This window comes from Pongo abelii, chromosome 5 (assembly GCF_028885655.2).
Source record: "Pongo abelii isolate AG06213 chromosome 5, NHGRI_mPonAbe1-v2.0_pri, whole genome shotgun sequence".
NCBI lineage: Eukaryota > Metazoa > Chordata > Mammalia > Primates > Hominidae > Pongo > Pongo abelii.
Window position 1 is genome coordinate 51,182,454 of NC_071990.2, and position 24,066 is coordinate 51,206,519.

Sequence of the window (24,066 nt, forward strand, 5' to 3'; positions counted from 1 at the left end):
CCTAGCATGGCAATATTGCCTTGGTGATTTTGCTACTGACAATTATCTTTGTTTTGCTCCCTAATAGTAATAATGACAATGACATTTACAATTTACATTTACAATGACAATTATAACAACAATATTGTCAGCTAACATTTAATAAGTATTATGATTACTATGTTCTAGGTCTTGTGCTGATATTGAGGGCTGGCATACAATAGAGGTATTTAACCTATCATCATCTGTATGGATTAGAAATTTCTTTCAATGAGTAACTGGTTTTTAGCAGTGCCTGGGATTGAGTGACTGTTTTGCCTTTAATTGGCAGATGGATGAGGAAAAGATGGCAGTTTTCAAACACTTTGGAAAAGACAGTAATTGTGGATAAAACATTTCCATCCATTGTGTACATTGTGCATCTGTGTGTGTACATAAACATACAACCATGTATAAGTAATACCTAGTCTTTGTGAGCTTAACTATTGGAGCTTAACTATTGGCATTCAGGTTTTTGACTAATTGAAGTGTTTCTTAGTGTGGATGTTGCCAAAATTAGCACTGGTGAGTCAGTCTACACTCCATAGGATGCCAATGTTTCTAACAATTGTACACTCACAGACATTTTCACAAACATTGAAAAGACATGACCCTGAGTAGTATTTGAAAGAACATTTAGAGCAGCTCTCTGCAATGATCTGGGGGATATATAAGTACAACTGTTAGCATGTATTCCCAAATCCAGAATAGTCTTTTGGTGTTAACTGCCTCTCATGCAGTTAGCTTCTTTCACTGTCACTAACATATTATATACTTTTTTCCTCCCAAGGTGGCACCTGTGTGGTCAACCCCACAGACTTATTTTGCTCTGTCCCTGGCCGTTTGTCCCTTCTTAGTTCTACTTCCAAATACAAGGTGACCATTGCTGAGGTAAAGCGGCGCCTCTCCCCACCTGAGTGCCTCAATGCTTCACTCTTGGGAGGCATTTTGAGAAGGTAAGACAAAGCTGTATTCTGGCACAGAATTTCTGCTAACTGATACCATACCCTCAACCCTTAGTCATGATGTCTTGCATCTGATAGTGTATTCCCCATGTGGTCAAGTCGTCTCATAATTTTCATCAGAATGTGAAATTTCAAAACCTAGTTTTTGTTTGTTTTTGTACAGAGCAAAATCAAAGAATGGGGGCCGCTGCCTGAGAGAGAAATTGGATAGGCTTGGCTTAAACTTACCAGCAGGAAGACGGAAAGCAGCTAATGTCACCCTCCTCACTTCCTTGGTCGAAGGTATGATTTTTCAGTTTAGCAAAATAATGCTGGAAGGTTGGCATGTCTTTGAAACTCAGGTTTCTTAAATTATGCTGTTTTATTTTTGTCTGTACCATTAAGCAAGTCAGTTAACAGTTAAGGTAAATTTCCTAAATTATCTTGACAATGATGATTAAATTAGACTTAATATAAGATTTAGATAATTCAAAAAATATCATTTAATTGACTAATCTTGGTAGTAATAGGAAATAAGACAATGGAAGTTTTGGGTACTTCTCCAAATAGCCTCTAAATAACAGCAACATGAAATTGGCAGTGCTCTTGTCATTTGCATTGTTTATTTTAGAGTTTAAGTAAATCTAACTTAACTCATTGTAATTCAGTACAACATGATCTACAGGAGAAATAACCCTTTATGAAGAGTTCACAGGGGCCTAGGCATGATACTGAGACTGAAAGTATATTGTATTAATCCTAGTAGACCTCTCTAAAGACATGGTGAACTTTCAAGGCTATATGGGTGGATAAGCTCAGCTCATCAGAGAGAGGTTAAGGTTAACCAGTAGTATAGAAAGAGAAATGGAAATGAATATATTCCCAGAAGTTGTTTTTTTTCCAACTTACCTCTTCCCCTTTTTTTCTCCTATTAAGGTCTAAACTTTACATATTCTTATTCAGTCTTCTTTTAAGGAGAGTTATTATTGAAAGGTTTTTTTTTTTTTTTTTTTTTTACATTGTGGGGAACTTTTTGAATGTCAAAGGAAAGTTTTTTCATCATGTAGAATGCTATTGTTTAAAATATAAAAGGCAGGGGCCTTTTGCCAAGCCTCACCTTGAACACACTTGTGTTACTTCATACATCCATTATTTGTCTATATGGCACTGTAGGAAGTAGTGAATGAAACACAAAACCAAACATCTATAATTTTTTTCAGATTTTCAATATGTAGCATTTACTGTACAACATTGAGAAGTAGTGTGTTCTTGACATTTGTCTTGGCAGAATTGCTTTGGCGATTTTGCTCTTAACAGCCATCTTTGCTGTGTTCCCTGATAGTAGTCACGATAATAACAACCACAACAATAACATTGACAACTGACATTTACTGTGTTACTATTACCATGTTCTAGGTCTTGTGTTGTGTTTGCCTGTGTGTGCTGGTACTAAAGGCTGGCATATGGTAGATGGCTTTAACCTATCGTACACCCACATTGGGAAAGAGCAAAGTAGAAAAAAAAATGACTAATGGGTTGATTCCAAAGGGAGACAGATTTCTGTACATTTTAAGTAAAAATGTGGGTTAAAATTATAGTTATCATTGTTTAAAAATATAACAAAACATTTGCTCAAGATAATAGAGGGGATTCAAGAATCATATGGGTGCTAGGACTCAAGTAGTTCTCAAACCCAACTCCACAGTAGAGTCAATTGAAAAGATTTCTTACAAAGTCCCTGGGTCTCATTCCCAAACCAACTGAAACTCATTCTGGGTGGATGGCTTAGGCATCTAAAGTTTTTAAAGCTCCCCAGGTGATTCTGATGTATAGTGGTGTTTAGATAGCATTGATTTAATTGTTCCTTGGAATCCTTTTCACTACCCAGGATGATTATTTATCAATGCTCATGAAATTTCTAATTGGTGTGAAAATTATCAATCCCAGTAAAGACTTTTCTCCATGCTGTCTATGAAAGTACTGGTCAGTACAAACGGAAGAGCCACAAAAAGTATGTTCACAATTCTTATTGATTTTTATGGTAGCCAAGAGCACTGGGATATCCTGCGTGGGAATCATCAATCTGTACTAACATCAAGGGTGCAGGTCAAATATGTGGAATCCTAGGATGATCTCTGGAGTCTTGCCATCCTACTCTTTCTGCATACCTCTCCTATCCCAAAAGTGCCTGGCTTGTGTTCTATTCCTGTGGCCTCTGCTTACAGATAGCTATCAGCCTTGGCTAATGAAACAAGATTTTATCCTTTTGAGGAGCACCTTATCTTAATTGTGTGCTTTTGAAATCCCCAGTATCTCCAGGATGTAGAGAAATAAATCTTTCACTATTGAATTCCAGGCACATTGATGAAACCTTAGAAAACAGATTTAGAGTCAAAGAGATCTTTTGCGCCCTTCCACTCCTGACATAGTAAGACCCTCAAACCCACTTTCATACACACACACACACACATTGAAGTTTTAGTACTATGTACAATATTCTCTGACATTTTAATTTGATTCCATATTTTGTTTCTTTTAAAGTTCATTGTAAACCCACTACATTTATTTCACAACTCACGGTCAAGTCATGAGTCATGACCTACAGTTTTAAAAATTACAAGTTATATTGGGGTATGAGGAGAACCTAATCTTTGACATACAAGGACATTATATCTACATTGAAATAGGTTTCATTATAACCCTGAGCTGGCATGAAGAGTGACTTCATTGTTGATGACTCTCTTTTATATTTTTATCCCCATATTTCAGTTGGGTTGGTGGTAACAGCTGATGACTCTTTTCCAGCCAGCAAGAGGCCATGTTCTGTATTAGATCATGGCCCCTGGAACTCTGCAGACAGTATTAGGTGTATACAGAATAATAGTAACCCAACTCTGATTCATCAAACCTCCTGGGACATTGAAATCGTTGATGTTTATCAGCATTTTTGGCAACTTGATCCAACATGGGTCTAATGTTTGTTCCATTTGTACAGTTTTACTCCTGTATGAATTTCACCATACTTACCATTTCTTGTTTATAAATTCTTGGATTGACTGTGTTTCTGAGTAATGTTTTCTCCCTCAATCAAATATTTTTGCAAGAGCCAGAAACTTTTTAGACATTTTTATTTTCAAAACTTCAAAAACTAGATTTCTAGTATCTAAAACAGGCCATTGGCTTTCTTATATGGTCTTTCTATGGTCTTGTGGGAAAGAATACTGCTATTTCTTTCATCATTTTTAAACTGAAATCTCTCCTTTATCTTCTGGATTTTCTACATTAACTTATATGTGCATTTTAATTACCAATAGAAGTAACTTAGCTTTTCTTAACTGTCTCTAGAAACTGTTTGCTTGAAATTGTTATACAGTAGTTCAGCCATGACCAGATGAGTAGTTTCTCAAACATCCTGATGACCCAATACATTACTGGGGTTCAATCATACCCCTGCATTTTGTCATAATATTGAGCATAGGAGAAAAAAATATCTAATTGATTGTATTCTTCACAGAGCAGACTTAGAAATAAATCTCATGAAGGTTAAACTTCTACGACTTTGCAGTACTTGACTTTGCCTCTTTGTGGGGAAGATTTGAATACAGCCTTGCCATTGTTGATATTTTCATAGACTACCAATGAAGGAATAGTATGTGGGGACCCTGGAAAGCTTTCCACACAGAGATGATGTACTCTTTGTGAAGAGCCAATCAATGAACATAAGTGCCTTATGATGGGGATTCAAATTAGCAAATGAACATTTGTTTTTCAAAAACAACACTTGTTACTGACATAACAGGTTTCATTAGCATATCCCTAGGTTTCTATGCTTGCCTTTGGTTTTTACTTTTAAAAAATTATTTTAAAAATCATTTTTCCTATATTCCTTTTAAATGGAGTCACTGTATGAATAGCTCCTAGCTCTGTTTTCAAATCCACATATTAGAGCCATTATTTTTAGAAATCATTTTAGGGATGTATAAGATAGGGGTATTTGATGCAAATTTATACTATATTCCAATAATTCAGAACTTTTCTGTTACAAATATTATTGTACCTACGAACTAATGGGATGAAGAACTTTAGACTGACTGAATGTTTTTCCACCTGATAAAGTTGTTTGAGAAATGAACATTTTAGTAAGGCAGATATTTAGACGGGATTTTGGGGGGGTCTACATAACATAGATTATTTAATTTTGAATGACATAGAAATATTTGAATTGAGTCCCACGAAAGCAATACCACATTTAACTTCTTTTTCAACTCATATGTCTTCATCTAAGTGGTTTAAATCTATAGGTAATAATTAGATACAACTCCTTGTATACTGTTTTATTACAAGTCTCTTCTTTCCATTTTCCTTTGCTAATTACATTGCTCTCATCCATTCTAGTGTCTATAATATCAGAAAGATGTCAGTCTCTGAAAAATACAGTGGCTTGGATTTGCTTAACTGATCTTCTTGAAGAGACGTTGGAATAATTTTATACTCTTCTGGAGTGGAAATAATTCTCTTCTAGAGTGGAAACTATTCTCTCTAGAAAACATTCAAGGAATTTGACCAATATTATAATTCTAGTTTTAACACCCTTGTTATATGTTTATTATTCTTGAATTGGCAACATTTTCTGTGGATGCCTCCTCCATATTTTACTTCAGAAGAATGTTTGCAGAGTTGGTGGTTATTCAAATAAATACAAGGAGTCAATCATCTTGTCCTTCCTGCGTATCACTGCCTTCTTATCTAGGAAGTTCCAAGATGAATGATGTCACAGAGTATTACCAGAAGGAAATTCTGTCTGTCTGAGTGGTGTGCTTCCTGGGACAGTTTTGCTGCATTTGCAAAAGCTTGTGTAACCTTCTCAGCCAAGACTTAGGGTTCTGAAAGTATAGATTATTTAAGCTCGTAAATATAAATACCTTGAGCTGAAATTTGTTATGATAGAAGATCAAATTCTCTCTCTTTGTCTCTCTCTCTCTCTTTCTGTGTGTGTGTGTGTGTGTGTGTGTGTGTGTGTGTGTGTGTATGTTTAAGCAGTGTGGGACAATGGAGGGTATAAATATGTATCAGCAAAAGAAAGGGAACCAGTTCCAAATATTGTGTATGATCTCCATCAATCTTTCTCAGTTTAAATCCTTAGTAACTGTTGCTCTTGTCTTTCATTTCAAAATATATACTCTCAGACCCTATCTTGGACATCTTAGCTCATGTAAATTAGTTGTTTTGTGCCACTTGCAAAATCTATTAACCCTTTGCCTGGTACTCCTCCCACCACCTCTTACCCTCAGAATAATATCATTTTTGAAGTAGGGCCTGACTTTGGACTGGTTACTTAACCTAGCTGAGCTTCATTTTCCTAATTCATAAATAAAGACCATCATATCTGTAATGATGAGGACAATGCCAGCTGTTATAACAGTTCCCAAAATGTCTGTGGCTTAACATAATAGAAGCTAATTTCTCACTCATCACAGTCTGATGTGAATGTTCATTATCAGGGACCTTTTTTTATTGTCAGTGTCTCATTTGGAGACCCAGGGACCCAGAATTCTTCCATCCATAGCTTACTTTGCCTAAGTCTTAGGAATCCTATTCATTTAGCTCACAGATAAGGAAAGGCATAATGGTGAAAGTATACTGCTTCTTATCCACTCTAGCCAAGAAATTACCCAGTTACTACTATTCTCATTCTATAAGAACTAATCATGTGACCACACCTTATTGTGAGGATGACAGTGGGATATGCTAGAAAATGTAATCTGTAGCTGGGCAGAGTCTTCTCAGAAACAACTCTATCATATATAAAGAAAAGATAAAAATTTTATGGTCTAGCAGCCATATCTACCCACAACATCTGACCTATGTTTCTTTTGCAGGATTAACTACATTCACATAGATTAAACATTTGCACAATAGTCCCCTCATAGAGCCACTAAATAAAAATTAGCGCGTTTGTCCTAATGCGTGGTTTCTGGAGTCAAACAAACTTGTCTGAACTCACTTCTACACTTGCTGTAAGGGAAGACACGTAACCTGTCTGAGCATAAGTGTCCTTATTTATAAGGTGGTGTTAAAAAATAACACCCTTCACATAAGATTGTTGCAAGGGTTAAATCAGAATGTTTGCAAAGCACTTACCATGGTGCCCAGCATAAAGTCATTCTCAAATGACAAAACTAAAAGCAAAGTGAGAATAGCTGTTCTGCACAGGATTATAAAATTGGGTGCAGCAAGGATGAGAACCCAGATCTTCTGGTTTGCAGCATCATGGCATATTTTCCATTTGGATTTGTGTTTGTGGCATATATCATGAACAGTTTCATTGCTGAGTTACTTCTGAATTTAACTAAAGTAAAACTCAGGGATAGAAGAAAGGTTACCAATCTTTGAGCCTGTTTTTCACATTAAATTGGTCCTCCCCTCCTGCTAGGAACCCTGAACAAGTTTCTTGAACTTTCTTGTGTCCAAGCTTCAAAAACTTTGTCCACGGGTACAGGGTTTTTAAAACCTGATGAACCTTCTGCTTCTACTTAATCCCTCAAAGTTAGGGGGACATTAAATCTTGGTTTAATCTCTTCTGGAATAATTATCAATAGTATCCATTGTACTTTTTAAAGGATGCCAATTCATTAAGTTATTAGTTACAAGATTCCCCTACAAAACCTTTTTATTCCACTCTGGCCAAACTTCCAAAAGGCAGTAGAAAGAAATCCTACCACTTGGTGGTATTTCCCTTCTGCCTTTAATCTTGAGCCTAAATTATTGCATTCCCAAGAAACAAGGGAAAACAACCGATTTGTCAATGAACTTTTTCCTATAGATAAGATCTACTAAGAAAGTTTTCTTGATGTGATTAGTCTATGACTTTGGAAAGAAGTATCATTGACTGCATGAGACTTGTAGGCTTGAAAACCGGAATCATTTTGCCAATTATTAGGGATAACATCTGGTTAGGGAATGCTCATTGTAAGTCATTGTTCTCATAGAGTTTAGAACAAAGCTAATATTCTCATTGCTCTTACACAGGTACCAACAATGGGCTTTTTTGAGTGGTGGTGGTGACATATGAAACTAAAAGTCATATGAAACTTGAGCAACTCATGGACCTCATTTCCCAAATAGCTCCTTCACTGGCCTTCTCGAGACATTACATTCCCACATTAGTCCCACCTTTGGGAGAAAGGTTTTCAGCTTTCTTCTAGAGGTATATTTGATATGAAAAGTGTAGTGCGTTGATCTCTTGTATTAATAGCTCTAATTGATGTTCACTTTAGTCAGACAGTCCCACCTGGAAAAGCTCTGCTGTTCCCTTTTACATACACACATTCTGGCACTCACAGTGTCTTCTTGGAGACAGTTTTGCATATTTTTTAGACTATTAGGTTTTGTATCATTCATAAATGTCTTATTCTAAGCACAGAATAATTTCTATCTAGGAGACTCTGCTTCGGTAATTGGTAATTAGATAAAACTTATTGTTATCTATTATCTAAAAACTTACATTTATCAGTATTCAAAAATTGGTCTCAATGAACCTGAAATGATATGACACAATATTATGGATAAATATATACCATCTTAGAGTATATATTTTAAAATTATTTGCAAACTTTCTAATATCACTCCCCTGACCTGCATTTTAAGATTTCATTCATTTCTGTGTGGTGGGGATGGCATTTGCATGTAGAGGCAGAAGGAATAGGATACTATACATATGTCACTGTGTCTGACTATATGCTTGGGTGTCCATAAACTCCTGTTCCTACTCATGGTGACTGTGCCACATAAAGACAAATATAGCCAAACCAATTTGCCTCAGTTTTTCCCTTGCCACCGTTGCTCTAGCTCATTATTCACTCTTGCACATAGTGATGCTCACTAAAAATAATGTTTGAATTCTCTTCTTAGTGTCTTTCTTTTCTTTTTTCTATGATTCTTCCTTTCAAAACCTAATGGATCAACTAATGCTTTATTCCTTTTTTTGTTTTGTTTTTTGTTTCGTTTTGTTTTGTTTTGTTTTGTTTTTGGAGACAGTCTTAATAGCTCTGTTGTCCAGACTGGAGTGTAGTGGCATGAACACAGCTCACTACAGCCTCTACCTGCTAGACTCAAGGGGTCTTCCTGCCTCAGCCTCCTGAGTAGCTGAGACCACAGACACGTGCCACCATGCTTGGCTAATTTTTGATTTTTTGGTGTAGATGGGGATCTCACTTTTTTGCCCAGGCTGGCCTGGCTCAAGTGACCCTTCCGCCTTGGCCTCCCAAAGGCTAGATTATAGGAAAGAGCTGTGGCCCCTATTGCTTACATTTATTGAAATTTGTAGGTATTTCAATCAAATTGCAGGCTGTAATTATTCTTAGTGATGACTAACTTTTATTGAATAACAATGGAAAACTTGGAATTACCCACGTTCCATCTACAATAAATATTTGAGTTCAGAATTAAATCTTTCTAAGAATAAGGCAAAGAGTAATTTTACTTTTTGATTAATATAAGTTTAAATAAATAATACAAATAGTTCAGGATTCAAAAGTTACAGAAAAGTATTCAATAAAATACTTCCTTTTCACTCGGTTCCCCAGTCATTCAGTTCCCCTCCCAGAAGAAAACAAATGTTATTAGTTGATCTTTTTCCTTCCAAGGATATATGTGTGTATCTCTTTTATTCATTTTTAAAACAAATTATAGCATTCTGTAGACACTATTTTGCAATCAATTTTTTCACAGTTTGTCTTACTGTTCATTCTTTTTTTTCAGTGCTTACAAGTTGTTTATTCTTTTAAACACTCGTGGCATTTCACTGAATGAATTTATTACAATTTATTTAACCAGTCCTCTTCTGAATATCATTTAGGTGTTTTCAGTCTTTGGCTATTACAAATAGTGCTTCAATGAAGAACCTCAAACTTATATAAATAGTTCCACAGATATGCAAGTACATATCTTCAATAAATGTCTAAGAATGGCGTTGCAGGGTCAAAAAACGATTTGCATTTATAGTTTTGATTGATTATTGGCAGATTCTCCTTAATAGTGGTTGCAAATTTATAATCCTATTAGCAATGAGGGTAAGAAGCATTAACATTATAGTACTTTCCTGTACTCTAAATTAAACAGGAGGCTATCAATTTTTTTTATCATTGCTTATTTGATTGACTAAAAAAAAACCTCTATTATGAAGGAGATTCAGACTATTCTTGGACTTTTATGAACTTTTCTATTTACTTATTTTGTATTTATGGAGTAATATTTGTACTTTCCTTATTGGTTTGTAAGTTTTCAGTCTCTATTAGGAAAATTGGCTTATTAAATGTTAGTATGTCTTTCATATGACTTACTTTCACTTTTCAGTTGGCTGTTACGGGTTTTTGTTTATTTGCTTTGTTTATTGAGGTCTTTGCATGCGGAACTTTTTTACATTAATATAATTATATTTTCATATTTTATTTCATGGCTTTTAGTTTTAATTTCAACACTGTACAGGCCTTTTTAATTCCAAGATCATAAAAAATACCATGTTATCTTCTAATTACTATGTGGTTTAATTTTTTATGTTTAAATCTATGATCCACCTGGACTTTTGTTTCATGACTAAATGTACGCTATAGATCCAGTTTTATTTGTTTTTTTCCAAGTGGCCACCTTGTTGGCTTAACATTTTCTATTGATAATCCACCTTTTCCCTACTAACTTTAAGTGCAAGCTTCATCTTATATTAAATCCCCCTTAACAAATACGCTTTCCCAATAGGCTGAAGTCTTTGCTATCTCTACTTCTACTACCACGTTTTCTTTTTTGTCTATAGAGTTCATACCATATTAGCCAAATAAGGGAGATCTCGTCATGCAAGAACCCAGCCAGACAGAGGCTCTTATAGTTTCATATTAACTCGCTAGTGGCTGCTTTCCCTTTTGTATAAGTCATAGAATCCTTATATTTTTGGAAGATGTGCAGCTCATCCTCACCTAGTGCTTTCTCTTTATCTTAGGACAGTGGTTTCTCAACTCTGGTTTGAGAGAATTACTTTAGGAGCATTCAAAAACTGCAGATGCCCTGGCACCAGAGATTAATTGATACGGGGTGAAACACTTTTTTTTATTATACTTTAAGTTCTAGGGTACATGTGCACAACATGCAGGTTTGTTACATATGTATACATGTGCCATGTTGGTGTGCTGCACCCATTAACTCGTCATTTACATTAGGTATATCTCCTAATGCTATCCCTCCCCCCCCCTCCCCACAACAGGCCCCAATGTGTGATGTTCCCCACCCTGTGTCCAAGTGTTCTTGTTGTTCAATTCCCACCTATGAGTGAGAACATGTGGTGTTTAGTTTTCTGTCCTTGGGATAGTTTGCTCAGAATGATGGTTTCCAGCTACATCCATGTCCCTACAAAGGACATGAACTCATCCTTTTTTATGGCTGCATAGTATTCCATGGTGTATATGTGCCACATTTTTTTAATCCAGTCTATCATCGATGGACATTTGGGTTGGTTCCAAGTCTTTGCTATTGGTGAAAAACACTTTTTAAAGCAAATTTCTAGGTTATGGGAGTAGCAAGGGTTGAGAAAGCCTGCCTTCAAATATAGTCTATTTTATTAAATGGCTCCACTGATAGAGGGATATACTCTATTTTTCTATTTTTCATAGGTTTTTCTGTATATATTTAATTCTTTCTAACAAGTCTCTTTTGCTCTAGTCCTTCCCTATATTCTAGGAGGGGATGCTTCACAAGACTATTGTCATAATTAACATACTGTTAACATAATCTGAAAGCTTTTTCATTTAACAAATGTCTACTGAGTACGTATTGTGAATCAGATGCTGTGCTAAGTGCAGGATATTGAATGGGGAATGAAACTTTCACTTTGAAACACAAAGTGTTGGTGTTTGACAAAAGCAACATCAAACCAGTGAAACTACTATATTATAAGGCACGTCTCCAGGCCATACATCGTATGATATATAGAGTTGTAGAATGCATTCCTTGCCGAAGAGTCTGGGAAATCTGTAAGTCAGGGCATCAGATATACTTACCTTGTGCTTCAGCTCCAGGGTTTGCTAAAGCTCGATATTATAAGAATTTACTTAATTCTCAAATTTGCTTTCTAATAGATAGTTCTTGGAATAATCCCATAGAATTGAATGTGCTATTTCCCGATACGTGAAAATAAAATTCAAATCATAAATATATGACTGGAGTTTAACACATACAAATTGTTATTTTCATTTAATAACATTGGGTTTTGTAACACTAAGTTAAACTGAATTGTTTTTAAGGCAATATTGTTAGAGTGACAGTTGATGAGAATTATCTATTGAATAACAATGTACAAGTACTGCTTAGTAAAAATTAGTGTTAAATATTAATTTTTTAGTTGTGTAAAGTTTTTTTTTTTAAATACCATAATTTTAAAGAAAGAATTTTTGTTGTTGTTGTTGTTTGTTTGTTTGTTTTGAGATGTAGTCTCACTTTGTCGCCCAGGCTGGAGTGTAGTGGCAAGGTCTCAGCTAACTGCAACTTCCGTCCCCCGAGTTCAAGCAATTCTCTGCCTCAGCCTTCTGAGTAGCTGGGATTGCAGGTGCCCACCACCACACCCAGCTAAATATACTTTTTTGTATTTTTAATAGAGATGGGGTTTCACCATCTTGGCCAGGCTGGTCTTAAACTCCTGACCTCATGATCCACTGGGCTTGGCCTCCCAAAGTGCTGGGATTACAGGCGTGAGCCAGCACACCCGGCCTAAAGAAAGAAAAATTCTTAATGACTGTATAACAGATTGAAAGTCAGGTATATTTATTTTTATTGTTAAAATGCATTTAAACCTGCTTCTTGTAAAACTTAGGATCTTGGCACAATTTGCAGTTTTTCCTTAAAAAACATTTTGCCACTAACTTTCTATTTCAGAACAACATCAGTGAATGTCACTTAAATTTTTCCTAATATTTCTTCCTAATTTTTTACTTTTTGCTTTGGAGTGTGGAAAAATGAATTCTCTAAAATCAACGAGCAAATTTATCTTTGACGTTCTTGCTATGTTCTGAAATTTATTTGTGCCTGCTTTTTAAGAGATATGTTTAATATAAGTATTAAATGTCTGGTTCTGTTGCTATTGAAAAGATGAATATCCTTCATGGTTTTCACTTTTTTAGTAGGTGGGGTTACTACGTGGCACATACAGCCTAAAGCCTTGCTCTTGGAATACGTTTCTCCAAGCACCAACCTGATCCACCTACACACCCATGCACCCTACTTCTTTTTTTAAACTTTTATTTTAAGTTCAGGGGTACAAATGCAGGTTTGTTACATAGGTAAATTTGTGTTGTGGGTGGTGGTTGTGCCAATTATTTCATCACCCAGGTATTAAGGCTAGTACCCATTGGTTATTTTTCCTGATCTGTCTCCTCCCACTCTCCACCCTCCAAAAGACCTCTGTATGTGTTGCTCCCCTGTATGTGTCCATGTGTTCTCATCATTTAGCCTCCACTTATAAGTGAGAACGTGTGGTATTTGATTTTCTGTTCCTGTGTTTGTTTGCTAAGGATGCTGGCCTAAGACCTAAAGACAGAAATACCATTCTATCCTACTTCTAAAATATGTAATTATTGAAATGATATGGAATAAAATGAAGGTATTTCAACTTTAGTGTGTTGCTTCAGTTGTATAAAATTAAAAAAAAAAAAGGTGGATGGCCAAGTGCTGCAATACATTGAAATAAAAGGATAGCTTAAAGTAGCTCTGAAAAAAAAAAAAGAACAAGAACAAGGGAGTTCTACTTCTCTCCCAGGAGTGAGGTGATGGCAGCCATATTTGCTGTTCTGGAAATAGAAGGGAAAACATCCTCGGGCTTTCCTGGATTGCTCTTTCCACCACAGGTTATTGCACTTCAGTTCATTGTTCATATAGACATTTTGTGCCACCACAGAGGCAGAGGAGCTCATGGATTTTTATTTTCCCAAATCAGTCAAACTCCTTACAGTCATGTTAATATGCTTTTCTGACTGTAAAATGTCTAGTTTTCTTAAACCTGTTGACTAAGACATCTGTTGTAAAGGACTTAACTATAGATTTGTCATTGTTTCTGAATACCATGTGTATTTTAGTTAATGGATCCATTTGTTCATTCATTTTTGGGCCCTCACACGCAAAGATTTTGTGGCATGATATATGCATTTTAACTACATATCAGAGTGTCTCCACTTGCCACTTCTTTTGATGTAGCATTGCTATATATCCTATAACAATGTTATATCACAAGCAGGAGAAAGCAGTAAACAGAACTGAGGGAAGGAAGGATCTGGCTGTCAGTGTAAATGTAAATAGCAGCTGTCCCACTCAAACTGTTTTTAAAACTGCCACACGGTGAGAGCTTTGCATAAAATGGGACAGATCCGCAGGAATCAGGTTTTAGCACAAAATTCAAGAGGCATGCTGCCATCCTCCTGTTTGCCCTGTTTTACCTCTCCCACTATTGTGCAAACAGTAAAGAAAAAGGATTGGATGGATGGATGGATGGATGGATACATAGAAAGACACACATAGATAGATAGATAGATAGATAGATAGATAGATAGATAGATAGATAGATAGACTCTGTTAAAATGTTATTTAAATATCTGTTTCGGTGTGAACAATAACAATGTGCAGCTATATTAATATATGTAACTTGACTTGCTGTACAAAGATGCTGCTGCTGATGGTATTATCCTGTTAGTTACAAGATACTTTTGAATCCTAAGGTCCACATGAGTTTATCCTCTGGTCAGCATTATTTGTAGCTGTAGCATTATTTGATGGGTCAAGGTTTAAAACATTTTTACTTCCAAATTTGAAACTTCTTAAATAATCTCCCTTCTATTGTTTTTCAAGCAATAGTGAGTGTCCTGTATGGCATAACAATGACTTTAAAACACACACACAGACACACACACACACCTTTGTGCCATTTCTTCTGCCAAATATTCACATATTTTCTTACCTTAAACTGTGACCCCTGAATCTAGCACTGTTCAGATTAACATAGAGATCCCTTCCGTTTAGTTACATCATCTTTCTATTTAAAATAGAAGAAAAAACAATGATGTTTTCCACCACGCAAATATTAAAATTGCAACTAAAGACCTGCCATTGCTCATGTGAAATATGTGTGGGGAGGAGCATGATCAGAGTTTACAAAACATTAACCGCACTAATATGTTTGCTTATTGCAATACCTTTTATATTAAACTAGACTTTTTTGCTAAGGCCTAGAACAGGAGGTCTCACCTTGTGGGAATGAAAAAAATAGTATCTTTTGTTTTGTTTTGTTTTGTTTTGTTTTGTTTGGAGACAGAGTCTTACTCTGTCACCCAGACTGGAGTGCAGTAGTGTAATTACGGCTCACTACAGTCTCAGCTTCATGGTGTCAAGCAATCCTCCGGCCTCAGACTCCTGAGTGGCTAGGGACTGCAGGCATGCGCCACCACATCTGACTAATTTTTAAATTTTTGTAGAGATGATGGGGTCTTTCTATGTTGCCCAGGCTGGTTTCGAACTCCTGGGCTCAAGGGATTCTCCCGCTTCTGCCTCCCAAAGTGCTAGCATCTTTACTAAGGATATTTTCATTGATATTAACTGTTCTCTTTTGTATATTTTGTATATCTATAAACCTTGCCTCCCTTTTCTTCATATTATTAGGTATTTCATTTTGTCCTGGTACTTGTAATATAACATCTTGTATTATATACTGTCACCATAATAACAACAAACATGAAAAGATTATAGGTGATATTCATATAGGTGCAATAAAAATTATAAAGTGCTACTAAGATACTTGTTGTTGTTGCTACTATTATTGCTATGACTATCATTTTCCTAGAGACAGGCAATCTTTGGTACTCTTTTTATTCCCCATTACTTCTACCTAGCACTGTGCCTTGAATAAAGTAGGTGAGTAGATGCTTAGTATTAACAGATACATGGTAAAAACTTGATTTCATTTTTAACTTTTAGGTTCAGGGGTGCACGTGCAGGTTTGTAATATAGGTAAACTGTGTCATGGGGGTTTGGTGTACAGATTATTTCATCACCCAGGTAATAAGCATACTACCCCAATAGGTATTTTTTCTGATTCTCTCCCTCTTTCCACTTTTTACCCTCAAGTAGGTCCCAGTGTCTGTTGTTCTTCTCTTTGTGTCCACCTGTTCTCATTGTTAAGCTCTCACTTATAAGTAAGAACATGCAGTGTTTGGTTTTCTGTTCCTGTGGTAGTTTACTTAGGATAATGGCCTCCAGCTACTTTTGCAAAGAACATGATCTCATTCTGTTTATGGCTGCATAGTATCCCATGGTATGTATGTACTACATTTGTTTAGAAAATTTGATTTTTAAAATAAAAGTTTAGTGGACAGGTAAGATTTGCCTTGACTAAGCTTTAAAAATACCATTGTTTTCCAGATTGATTTTCATCACTTAATTTTACTTTGCTGGGAAGCCATTCTTACCCCATTTCTTAAAAATTTACTTGGGTTTAGGATTTTGTGAAAGAACAAAGTTATTCATGATTTTCCAAAGTTCTCCGACTTCCTTGAAAAGTTATATGGACCCTTCGCAGATATTTTAATAGGTCTCATGGAAAAAACATCTGAATAGTTTAGACACACTAAGAATAGGTTGTAGGTTCAGCAGCCACAAAATGAGTTGTCCATGGGGCCATTTCACTTGGGAATCATGTGTAAAACCTGGGAAGTCAGTCTGGTCTAATGGGCAGAGCCATGAGGGGAGTCAGCACTTCTGGATTGTGTTTCTGTTTTTTCCCCTCAATTTTCCACCTATCCCTGCCTGCTAAGTCACTTCTCTGTTCCTCAATTTCCCCTCATTCTTCCTCATTACCTCCCCTCCTCCCCCCAAAAAGGTCTTTTTTCTTGAATAGTTTAAGTAGGAAAAATGATTTGTCCGACCACAGCCAGGAGTGAGGCTTGAGGAAAATGCAAGACACTACTGTTATTAAGGTTGGATGCTGGTGAGAAACTCACTTGTGTTATCTGCCAACAGGGGAGGCTTTGCACTTGGCTCGGGATTTTGGCTACACTTGTGAAACAGAGTTTCCAGCCAAAGCAGTAGGAGAACATCTTGCCAGACAACATATGGAACAGAAAGAACAGACCGCAAGAAAAAAGATGATCCTGGCGACCAAGTAAGCAGAACGGGGAAACCTCTGTGTGCTTTCATCTTCAGTTTTTTTTTTTTTTTTTCATTTTCTTTGAAATAAGGAAAACAGTCTAGAAGGCACCTGTTCTCTAAAACAAGGAAGGTCTCACACACCAGCAGCTAGATATATTAAACAAGGACTTTCTACCCTTTGGTGCCCAGGCAAGGTTTACAAACTGCCGTTGATTAGTGATAAGGCTGTCATTGAAACTGATGAAAGTTCTTGGAAAACTTCTCCAGAATATGCAGAAATCCCTTGGAGAAAAACATGTTTAGGAAATGTAGATCCCAGGCAAATATGCCTTTGGTTGCTATGTAATTTGGTCTAAGGCACTCATTTTGCCTTAATAAATGAGGGTAAAGATCTCAAAACACCATAAATGTTTGGAGAATGTGACAGAAGATGAGGTCACAGGTTGGTGAGAGGTACCAGGGAGACCTCTGGGAGCAAGGATCACCATGAGTGCCCCCATCCTCTCTTGTGTATGAGTAAGCAAATCATCCTTGTACTGCCTCATGGTGTTATTGTCTTTTTTTTTTTAAGGTATAATGTATTTCAAAGCTTCTGGAAATTGTAAAAAGCCCAATTAAAATGCAACTTAAAATAATGAGGAAAACGGTGTAGACAAATTTGACAATACAATAGGAAAGGGGGAAGCTTGCATAAGATGACTTCTAAATTCCTTGACACTTGAAAGTTCGTCGATAATTAGTGGGAATACTACCATTTATTGTGTAAAAATCCAGCAGAACCACAGATAGCACTGCAGGTTACGTTCAAAAGTTTTAGAGGAAAATCCTTCTGGTAGTAACCAATTCTTGTTATCCTCTCTTTATTGAAATAAGTTATTGATACATATAGGCCGTTAAGAATCTTAAATAATTTTTAATTCTATATTAAGATTTTAGAACTGATAGTTTCAGCTGGTTAAACTGTCATTTATGAATTAATTTTTTATTCAGGGAAAAGTATTTTGTTTTTTTGTTTGTTTGAGACAGAGTCTCACTCTGTCACCCAGACTAGAATACAGTGGCGCCATCATGGCTCACTATAGACGCACCCTCCCCAGGTACATGTGATCCTCCCACCTCAGCCTCCCGAGTAGCTGAGACTACAGGCATGAGCCAGCACACCCACCTGGTTTTTGTATTTTTTGTAAAGATGCATTTTTGCCATGTTGGCCAGACTGGTCTCAAACTCCTGTGTTCAAGCAATCCGCACTTCTTGGCCTTCCAAAGGGCTAGGATTACAGGCATAAGCCACTATGCCCAGCCTTAGGGAAAACTTTTTAAGAGAAAATCTAGGGCAGAGAGTATTGAAAACATCACTTCTTAGAAACTGATAAAAAGTAATTATTTAATGCCTTTACAACATACTGGCTGAGATTTAAATTGGCTCAAAATGCATAAAACCAAAACTAAATATTTTCTTTTCTACCAGCTTGTTATGAAACATAGGTCTTTTTACAAATTTAAGGAGTATGTGGGATACTTACCTTCTCACAGGTTTGTCCAAGACACTTGAGTCCCTTAATTGAAGTTTACACACTTGCTGTGGCTCGCACTGTTTGGACTTAGGATTATATTTATCTATTGCTGTTCTGAAAGTACTAGATTATCTCATCTTGTCCCAAAGAGAAGAAGAGCAAAAGTTGGTGGCAGAAGGAATAGAGACAAAGCAAAATAAGATTAAGGGGAAGGGAATAGCAGAAAGAGAGGATGAAGATCAACAGATAGAGAAAGAAAATTATAAGGCAGGTATAAAAGTTGGACTTAAAATCTGGGAATAAATTTTGTGATGTGGAAGCCCCTGAAAACTTGCTAGTAGAAAGACCTAAATCTGAACCTTTTGCATGGTTTGTCTTCTGGGAGTCTTTATCTCTACCGTATACTCATTTCCTTTTCCAAATAACTTCTTTGACCAAATTTTTTTTCCAAATAATTTCAGTCATGTTTCAGTTTCTCCAAAAGGAGCTGAAAGCACATATAGTTAGTTTGACTCCTTTGCATTACCATAGGAGAAAGATAAAGACTTGTTACAGATCAAGAGAATTATACAGTACTAGAATTTAGGTAATATCTCCCAGGTGTTTCCATAGCATATCATCCTAGCTGGCAGGATCATGCAGGTTTACCAATGCACATATCCATGTGAATTTTACCGTTGTCCCAAAATACAAATTTCCAAGAGAAAACACCTTCATTTTTTCTCCATCAAAATGACTTGGTTGTGATTTTATCATGCATATTCAAAGACTTTCACTCTTTAATCCAGAGAAACACTTCTTCTTGTCCTCCTTCCCCCAGGAATGGTTTTGGAAGTATTCACCACTACCATCATTGATGCAATAAATACAATTCCTATTTTCTTGGAGATTCCCATCATTCTGTTGAAGTGTGCAGTAGTCTCTGAGCACATTCAAATTGGCACTGAGATTTTGTTTTAATAGAAGTAAATGCTAGAAGAATTTGAGGGAAATAAGAGAAATACATCCATATTTGTCAAAATTATACTGAGACATCTATTTTCGGGTAGCGTATTTGACCAGGTAGTAGTATTCTCCTTTTACCTGGGATCTAAGTAACATATATTATTTTAGGTGATATTTTGAACTTTGATTTCATAAAACATTGTGAGAACATGTAATTTTATTTTATCTGTCTGCTCATAGCTGCACATTTGCAGACCATTAAATGTCAAGCAAGAATTGAATCCACTCATTTCAATTAACTTATTTTACAGAAGAGTAAATAGGCATAAACATCTGAAAATTATAATACAGCTTTATAATTTTTTATTTTTGTTATTTATATGCATCCTGTCTTCTTATTGGACTATGTGAAATAAAAATCAGAGACTCCAGTCATAGCAAACATACGTAATATAACCAGTAATCACTATAACTAGATAAACTGGGGAATGTGTAGAAATAATACCCTTTTTGTGCAACATATGAATGGACCCAACATGTGTTCTGAGAAGTTTCTAATTTTACACCAATGGTAAAGCATTAGGTATTTTCATCAATTAAAATGGTAAAAATTAATATTAAGTAGCCTATATGGATATTCATTACATCCTGGTCAGTTCACCTTTATTCATAAGACTTGGACAACGTTATAAAAAATATATATGAAATCTAGAACTTATTGAATGAGAGATCCAGTTGCTAATCTATATTGTCAGATTGGCCTACATATTTCTTTTTTACCTCCATGGATTACAGATTCAGTTGTCTTTAAGTATATTGCCAAGTATACAATTGTATAAAGGGCCTATTAATTAAGTGTCATTAGTCTTCTAATGCCTCTTTATTTCCAGTGTTTTGTTGATTAAATATTTTGTGTAATTTAGACATTTATTTAGGTGAAAGAGTAGAAACTAAAGCATTTTTTGAATTCTAAAAATGAACAAGACAAAACGTGTTTATTTGGTTAATAGAAAACATATTTAAATCTTTTGATTGCATTTAGAGCTAAATATGTCTAACATTTGATCTGCATTAAGGTAAAGCAGAATAGTTAACAACTTTTAGTGTTACCACACTCTTAATCATCTAAAGGTGAAACATAGAATTTGGATTTCAGACATCAGCTAAAAACTTAACGTCCTTAAGGACAATGATGTAAGTGATAAAGTTAGAATGTATGATTCACTGAAGATCATCTTGTGTTACATAATTCATAATATGACATTTTGCCTTGAGATGTAAGATTGTTTCTTTTTGTAGATTTATAAATAAAAAATTAAATAAGAAGGAAAGTAGTCATAAAATCATAATTCTGTTAAGTGCCATAATGAGATGATGATGATAATTGCCTACGGGGAATCTACAGGATTGTCATCTGTTTTCAAGTCTAAGCTTGAAAGTGAGTGAGTTAAGCTGTAGAATTAAATATAAAACGGGGAGATATAATATAATATAATATTACTCCTGGTAGAGCCTCACGTGTGAATTATTTAGCATGAGTTAAATTTTTCCACCTCTTTAGCTTTCTCTAATTTCTTCATCAATTTTATTATAACTTGCTGTGTTATTCATACAGGAACAAAGTTGATTTGTCAACTTAAAAGTTTATTCCATTATCCAATTAATTCTGATATTATGCCACAATAACTAAAGCAATGTTTCAATCTTTATTTTAATGTTTTAAAATTTATTTTAATCCGATAGAAAAACTAAAAGACTGCTAAAAACAAAAGTCTAAAAACAACACCAATCTTTCTTTATAAGAATGGATTGTAATGATGACCTACCATACAGTAATTTGGAAATGATAGCATGAGGCTAAATTTAAAATTTTAGTTAGAAATTTCCATAAACAAAGACAACAAATCTATATTAAATAACACAAAGCACAAAAGATTATGATATACTACTCAAAATGGCACCGAACACTTAGATTAAGTTGCATTCATTGATTAAAATATGGGCAATACACCTGAAAATGGGTATATTTCATAAAGCAACTGAGTCTCACAACAGAAAATGTGAGGAGTTCAGAAGAAACCTTCTGGTCTTATCAGTGCTCATGGGTTGTTATTTGTTTGAAATGTCGTATGATTATCTTATAGCTGTTGAGAGTAAAGTCACCATTGTGAACCTCAACTGTATGCTATGAATGTAACTTTTGAGGTAGCTTTATGAAATGTTATCTACACTTCTTTTAAAAGAGAGAACAAGCCTTTGGTTAAATATCATGGGATGAAATTAAAGCCCAATTTCAAAATTTCAATTTTAAATTTGATTCTTTTATTTTAGACAAATCTGTAAAGAATTCCAAGACCTCTTGAGCCAAGATAGATCACCACTGGGATCCTCCAGACCCACTCCAATTCTAGACCTTGACATCCAGAGACATTTAACACATTTCAGGTAAGACTGGTTTCCAGTTTGCTCACATTCTTTACTGACTCAGACTCTTGTATTCCTATCACAGTTCTATTTAGAGATACCACTTATATGTTTATATGGTGACTGTTCTAGTCCTTTCAGATGGGCTATAACAAAATACCTTAGACTGGGTAATTTATAAACAACAGAAATATATTTTTTACAGTTCAGAGGGCTGGGAAGTCTGAGATTAAGGTGCTGGCAGAGTTAGTTAGATAAAGGCTTGCTCTTTGCTTCAGAGATGGCACCGTCTCCATTTTCTCCCACATGATGAAAGGGCCAAACAAGATCCCCAGGACTCTTTTATAAGGGCACTAATCCTATTCATGAGGGTTCTGCCCTCATAAGCTAATCACCTCCTAAAGACTCTGTTTAATACTATTGCATTGGAGATTAGGTTTCAATATATGAATTTGGAGTGGGGTGGAGGCGCCACACATATTCAGACCATAGCAGTGATTGACTGAATTTTTTGAAATTCCAAGCTTGTAAAATCAAATTGAGAGAATAACAATGCATGAAGCATTTTAGATTGGAAAATTTTATATCTTTATGCATTGTTAAGAAATTATTACTTTATAAAAGTGAACACTATTATTTCAAATAATACTTAGCACTTTTGGATTTGGGTTCTGAAATCTTTTAAATCGTTCTTTATCTTGGTGACACAATTGTTTAATGGAAAGATGCCGTGACAGAAATTAACAGGATATCTGGACTAGTTTTCCAGAAGTATGTTAAAAATTTTGATGCAATTAGAAACTGCAAATGGTTCTTAAGTTAGACCACACAAGAGCATGAAATGTATTATCGGAAGCATATTTTAAATTTCATTTCCTGATGTGTTTTGGGAATGAAGAAAATATTTTTTATCTGGTTAGTTTATGCCCCAGATGGAATGTGAGAAAGAACATGTAATTACTCAGGTGCCTTACATTTTTAAAACTCTAGAATTTTAATGCCTACATTATAGGCATATTGTATCCTTTCTAAGTTATCATCATTTAGTTAAACAATGATAAGGAAAGACTAATACACATTAAATATTAAAATGCTTTCAATACCTGTCAAAAATTGTAAAGCTGTTGAGGAGGGCACTTCATTATATAAAATAACAAGTGTTTAAATAAGTTGAAATTTAGGCTGCAACATCAGAGACAGTTAAATAGAATATTCTATTTTACAATACGTCACAAGTTTCCTCAAGATGTAATAGACACACATCTCTGAAGACTCAACTTAGGATTTATCTTCCAAAAATGCACAAAATTTAGGATATATTTCACAGGACTTCTCTCCTATCACTCAACTGAGCTAGTGATAGGAAGTGTAATAAAATTGGGGGAAAATAAAAAGCCCAGATGCTATGAGCAAAAGGTTTTGGAGTCAAAACCTTTTCAAATCCTTGTATCTGTGAGCCCTTATATATGTAAGCTGGGTTGTTTGGGGTAACTTACCCACTCATTCCAAACCTTTATTTCCTCAGCTTTAAATGGGATAACAGCCCCTCCATTATATGGTCATAGGTGAGCTAAAATGAGATAAAGACTGTAAAGTAAGCATTCAGTAAATGACGTATCATTTACCTTCACCACCGATCCAAGTTTAAATTTGTCTCCGGCATTATATCTACACAAATATTTTTCACATTTTTGTTTATACGCATAATAAAAGGATTTATAATTTTTACAAAAGATCAACTCAGAACTTAATTTTCATTGAGGTTTGATTCTGGATTTAAAGAAGTGTGTTAAGTGACAATTTTACTCTGAGAAGGAGCATACTATTAAAGTACAGAGAAATGAGACTCTGTCATGTATGCTAGATTATTTCCAATTACAGATGCTGAGGCCTTCATCAGATAGTAAGCCATCATTTTTATGCTCAAAACAAAATAGAGCACCAGTCAAACATCAGCTACAGTGTGAAATAAATAGGCAAAACATTTGTTTCTTTAGCACAGGCACAACTTGCTGATTTGTCAATACATTAGTCAGTTGCCAACTTAGTGC

General features: G+C 35.3%; 1 protein-coding gene across 1 annotated transcript in view; it reads left to right on the forward strand.

Annotated features, from left to right (window-relative positions):
* The window catches only part of TFAP2D (transcription factor AP-2 delta), a 58,372-nt gene that overhangs the window by 14,105 nt on the left and 20,201 nt on the right, over positions 1-24,066 (forward strand). Inside the window, exons 4-7 of the mRNA XM_002816990.4 lie at positions 809-974; positions 1,147-1,265; positions 17,004-17,145; positions 21,923-22,036. Coding sequence (XP_002817036.1) covers positions 809-974; positions 1,147-1,265; positions 17,004-17,145; positions 21,923-22,036 — 541 coding nt within the window. The remainder of the gene's footprint in view (positions 1-808; positions 975-1,146; positions 1,266-17,003; positions 17,146-21,922; positions 22,037-24,066) is intronic.